This window comes from Penaeus vannamei, chromosome 32, assembly GCF_042767895.1.
Source record: "Penaeus vannamei isolate JL-2024 chromosome 32, ASM4276789v1, whole genome shotgun sequence".
In the NCBI taxonomy this organism is placed as follows: Eukaryota; Metazoa; Arthropoda; class Malacostraca; order Decapoda; family Penaeidae; genus Penaeus; species Penaeus vannamei.
The window spans coordinates 27210646-27215645 of record NC_091580.1 but is presented as its reverse complement, the minus strand read 5'-3'; the positions used below and the strand labels follow the sequence as shown (position 1 = coordinate 27215645).

Here is a 5000-nt window from a genome sequence, read left to right as displayed (position 1 = left end):
GACAGAATTCATTGGCAAATAGCAGCTCAAAATCCATGTCCAAAGCCCCTCCTCCCTTAATTCCGGTGTCGAACGGCATGCGACCTGACAATCTCTCTAGTCATAAAGGTGTGGGTAGAAACGGGCTCGACAAGCAGCGCCTGGCGGACACCCCAGCTTTTAGACCAGACCCGACCAGACAAGAACCTCCCTACAAAGTCAGAAAGGTGAGATTCCCTACCGAGCAGGAAAAAAATACAGGGTTCGTTAGGTCTTGGTGAGCAGTGACTTTATTGTGGATAAATATTTAAGTCTTAGGGATAAGGTGTTCATATATAATGTTTCTGTCTGTCTCTCGCTCTCTCTTTCTCTCTTTTTCTTAGTATGTGTGTTTGTGTACATGTTTATTTGACTGTATGTGCAAATGATAGTGCATATATTTTTTTTCTTTCAAATTATTTTCATAGTATTTTTTAGTTCTAAAGTTACTGATGCTATTATAATGTATTAGTTCCATAGAATCTAGTGATCACATTCTATATGCAAGTTAACACTTCTGCAGAAATGGGTCTGAAAAAGGTGTCAGTGGGTGTGAAAAGAGTCCGAATTTTGATCTTCCAATAAGTGCACGAACCCTGTATGTAGTTCTAGCATTTACTTTCTGTGAAGACTAGTGGTCATATGTAAAATAGCGGTGAAGCCAATAGTGTAAAAATTTTAACATTTTGGAGGAACGGAATACTGTAAACAGCCTAATTTCCCCTACAGTTGGTGGTTGACGGAAAGGCTGTACTCTGTATAAACCGGACGGCCTACACGCACCAAAACCCCTCAGATTACAATATGGTGGCTATTCAAGATGTGATAAAGGATTTCTTCCCAGCAGCAACCCTAACTGAATGCATTGAGGTGTTCCAAAATGTCCTGACAGTTACTGTATATAAAGCCAACTGGTAAGACATGTTTTCATTTTCTTAACATTAGGATTGATTGGTATCTTCGTTATAATTTAAGTTTTTTGAAAATTACTGAAGAGTCTTCTCACATCTTACAAAAGTTTCTTGTGAATGTATTACCAATAGTAGAGTAATAATGACTAAATAATGAATGCATTCTTCTTCTTTGGTATTTATATGAGACGCTACCTGTCATCAACCCAAATTGACCATAAGAATGTATCATCTGCATAAGAATACCAGATTTTAGACCTTACAGCATTATTATCAGGGGTGGGTGCTCTATCATATAATTTGCGCTTCTAGCTGGATTAAGGTATTTCATTAAATGACTGACACCCCCACACACACACATACATTCACAATTATCTGATATAAAGAACTTTTTTCAGAAATCTCTTTATCTTATTTTTTATTTTCATCATATTTGTCTTATTTTTTCAGATGATTATTGTACATTTTTTTTTACTTTGCAGGCATCAAGTTAACACACTGATGGAAGCTTGGGGTAGTGCTGTTGCTCCAGATGTTGTACCGCTGATCTTTGTGTCTGACCTCAACACATATCTCTCACAGATCAAGTACATTTTCCAACGACACAATGCCCTTGGCCAGCCGCAGGCAAAGCGGATAAGGACAACTTGATGGTTAGAAGGGTTGTAGTGAAGGGTACAATACAGTAAGACCTCATTATTGGTGTATTTTTTTATACCCAGTGAGAAGTTCACAGTCTTTTCTGTTCAATCAACCAAAGTTATCATCAGGAAATAAATTGGCATCTTGAAGAAAGAGCAAGTTTCTGAAGTATCCGTTTTATGTTGTCAACCAGTTAAAGAGGTTTTGGTGTATATGTATGTTGGAAGGTCAGATGGCGACAGGGATGAGAGTAGCCAAGATGAACTGTTGTAGAACGCTGTCAAGATGGTACTGTTGTAGTATTTAATGAAAGACTCTCGGTAAAGAAGCCGCGATGTATATGTGATAGTAAAACTGAAAAAGTGTAAGGTGTGCTGAGTACGGACTAGATTGCATGCCTGAGTTGCTGGGAAGCTTGAACATGTATGTTGACCAACCCAGTTTGTTTGATAAGAAATGTTGATATAAAAGGAAAAGGTAACAACCAAGTATTCAGTTGCAAGTGACTGGTGCACTTTATTTCATTTGTAATAAAAAATGAAATTGTGTTCTGTATGGGATTGTTACTTTTGATTTTTATTGTGAAGGTGAACATTACAAAGGATGAATGTTGTGCAGTAGAAAAGGAGAAATGTTACAGGTATTTTCTCTCGTATTTAATCTTGCCTCAGAAGGGGTCAGGGATAGTTCAGCAGGGTGGCAACACACACAGGAGAAAAGTAAGGTTGTGTATGCTAGTGCAAGACTGGTCAGGTTTGCAGTATATGGCCCTGCTCAGCAGTCAGCAGAGAATCTCGCCCTGCCCACAACAATGACCTGAGATAACCAAATCAGGGATTGAGTTGATGTAATTTTTGTATTTCATATGATGAAAGAAAAAAAAAAATGTATGTTGAACTATATTTTTTTGTTGATTTACTTTGGTCTTACCATTTTCATAATGTCTACTTATTTATTTACATTATTTATATTATTTTTTTATTTCCCTTTCTTTCCAGCCTTTGCATCAAAGAGCCATTACCTAGTATACAAGTAATTTCTTATCAGAAATTTACTTTTATATGACATACAGCCTCTGATATTGCTTTGAATATTGTGACCTGTATACTGCCTTATATTTTAACTCGTGAAATACACAAGTCCACAATTCCAAGAAGGAAACTTCAATTTTCTAAGAGTAGGGCAACAGCTATTAACACTTTGTTACTTGAAGGAGTTTTAGGCCTAATGTGAAGTTGGTATTGCATAACATGATCTTGAGGGTAAGCTCAACAGCAAAGTGTTAACAATGAGGCACATTATGACTTCTGTGAAAGTCATTTTCTTTGTACCTGAAATTTTTTTCCCAATATAAAGTTTCCCCAGCAGAATGCTTAAGACAGTATTATCAGAGTGGCAGATGGCATCATGTGTGAATGTTCTGTAGAGGCCACATGGAAATACGGCTGTGGTTTTAGTAGTGACATGCTTCTGTCTCCAGAACTATGCCTTCACTCATGTAATAAATGTTGTTTTATAAAAGAAACAAATGTTTTTATTTTCATGATCACATTTTCATTTCTGTAAAATGTACATAACTTGCATTTAAATTTGCAGAGCATAAATGTTTGATTAGTTGTGAAGAAGATATGTTGATGTTTTTGAAGCTGAATTAGCAGCCTTTACACATTACACATTGTGCTGCTCTTGTGCACTTTTACCCTTTCTCTAGATTTTTTGGGGCAAAATTTTGTTTTTGAAATATCCAGATATTTTTAAGTTTTGAAAAAGCTGAAGAAGCTTTTACATTAGGTAGGTTCAGCGCATTATTTTGGTTCAGTAATGTTGGTCATTGTAATTTGTACCTATGCAGCGGGTTTCAAAATCTGGAGCTTCTTTTTCCATTACATATAAAAGTAATGCCTGTGTTTTTATTCCATCCATTGTTTCTTGTTTCCTACTCAAATTGTTGATTTATTTTTATATTTTGTTGAGAGTATTTAGAATTTTTGTTTTATTAACTGGGTTTTCAATATATTGTTGGATGGCATGCAAACAGTACAAGGTGCTTTTATATACATGAAGTAAAAATGAATAGGTGAAAGGAAATGTATCACAAGTAGAATATTTGTAGGTTTGTTTCAAAAACATTTCTTTTTTTTTTTTCCTCTTTCCTTGTTTTCTGTTGCAAAGGACAAACTTTTAATTCTTTTGAAGTAGAGCTTTATCAATCAAAAAAAGGACGTGTTTCAGTTTAACACCATGTGTTTTGGATCTAACATTGAGAAGCCAGCTATGGGATGCCAGTATAAAGGCAAGGAGGAGGTTAATAATATAGTAATTAACAGTGCAAACCACATGCCTTGCATAATGTAGCCATGCCAGGAGATCTAATCATTCAACGAGGAGTTTGTTATATCTTGCTATGAGGATTTGTTATCGGGATAGTCTTTTTATCGAACAATATTTTTAAGCAGACTTTGATTTTTTCCTAGCTTGGAGGTAATGATCACTTATAGTAACATTAATATTTCATTGATAATGGTGTAGACTGTCCATTTTTCAAATCATTTAAGCTGTTTTAACAGTAATTGGAAGGATTATTGCTTTTATCATCTTGCTCTAATTCTAAGACTTTTAATGCTTATTGTAAACTTGTAGCATCAGCTGTATGTAGGAACAGTATGAAAGAGAATGAATATCTTCATAACACAACAGATGTATTTAACTGGTGTCGAATATATCGTCGTCTGATATTCATGCATTTCAGACAAAGATGTATTCAAAACCGGTTAAATACATCGCTTGTATTGTAATGATATTCATTCTTCTTGATACCTTTCCTACATTTGTCACAATGAATATGGTTTGTTAGCATCAGCTGTTGAATTTATTTTACTTTTACTGTTTATAATATATATGTTCTTTCACTGTTATTTTTTACATATATTTTAACTTCATTGATTTTATTTTTATTATAATTATATGTGCAAGTAAAGTTTCTGAGCTGCGGCTGTAACTCGTTAAAACAAAATATATCGCTTTTTTTTTTTTTTTTTTACACATATACAATATCCAGTTTAGCCATAATAAACAATCTTTTAGATGTGAAACGAAACAGTTAAAAAAGGGATTGGAGTTGTGGATTTGAGTTTTTCGAGAGAGGGTTTGAAAAGGTCATCAAACAGATTCTCCTTGAACGGTACTCATCAAAGTGATTATCATGGCCGTGGTAGACTTCTTGATGCCAGTGGGTACAAGTTTTTGTCATGGATACAATTCCTGAAAATTGGGTCATTTGTTGAGCAGGCTTTACAACAAAGGTACAAGATATTCATGTCAGTTTAATTTGCCCCCATATCATTATATTTAAGAGTAGTCTAGGTTATTTTTTACAAATGTAAAGGTAAGCTAACAGAAGTATTTATGAAACATGTCAGCCAGTGCCAA

The 5000-nt window shown here is 34.8% G+C and overlaps 1 protein-coding gene across 9 annotated transcripts in view; it reads left to right on the top strand.

Moving 5' to 3' along the window:
• Positions 1–5000, top strand: part of LOC113809378 (uncharacterized) — a 34334-nt gene that overhangs the window by 28626 nt on the left and 708 nt on the right. For 6 of the 9 annotated variants that reach the window (XM_070144841.1, XM_070144840.1, XM_070144839.1 and 3 more), the window contains exons 6-8: positions 6–206; positions 748–932; positions 1412–5000. The exon at positions 1412–5000 is cut by the window's right edge and continues 708 nt beyond it. In XM_070144841.1, coding sequence (XP_070000942.1) covers positions 6–206; positions 748–932; positions 1412–1580 — 555 coding nt within the window. In that variant the 3' untranslated portion in view covers positions 1581–5000. Of the gene's footprint in view, positions 1–5; positions 207–541; positions 617–747; positions 933–1411 lie in introns of all 9 variants that reach the window. The other 3 variants (XR_011399905.1, XR_011399904.1, XR_011399906.1) reach the window with 1 other exon arrangement.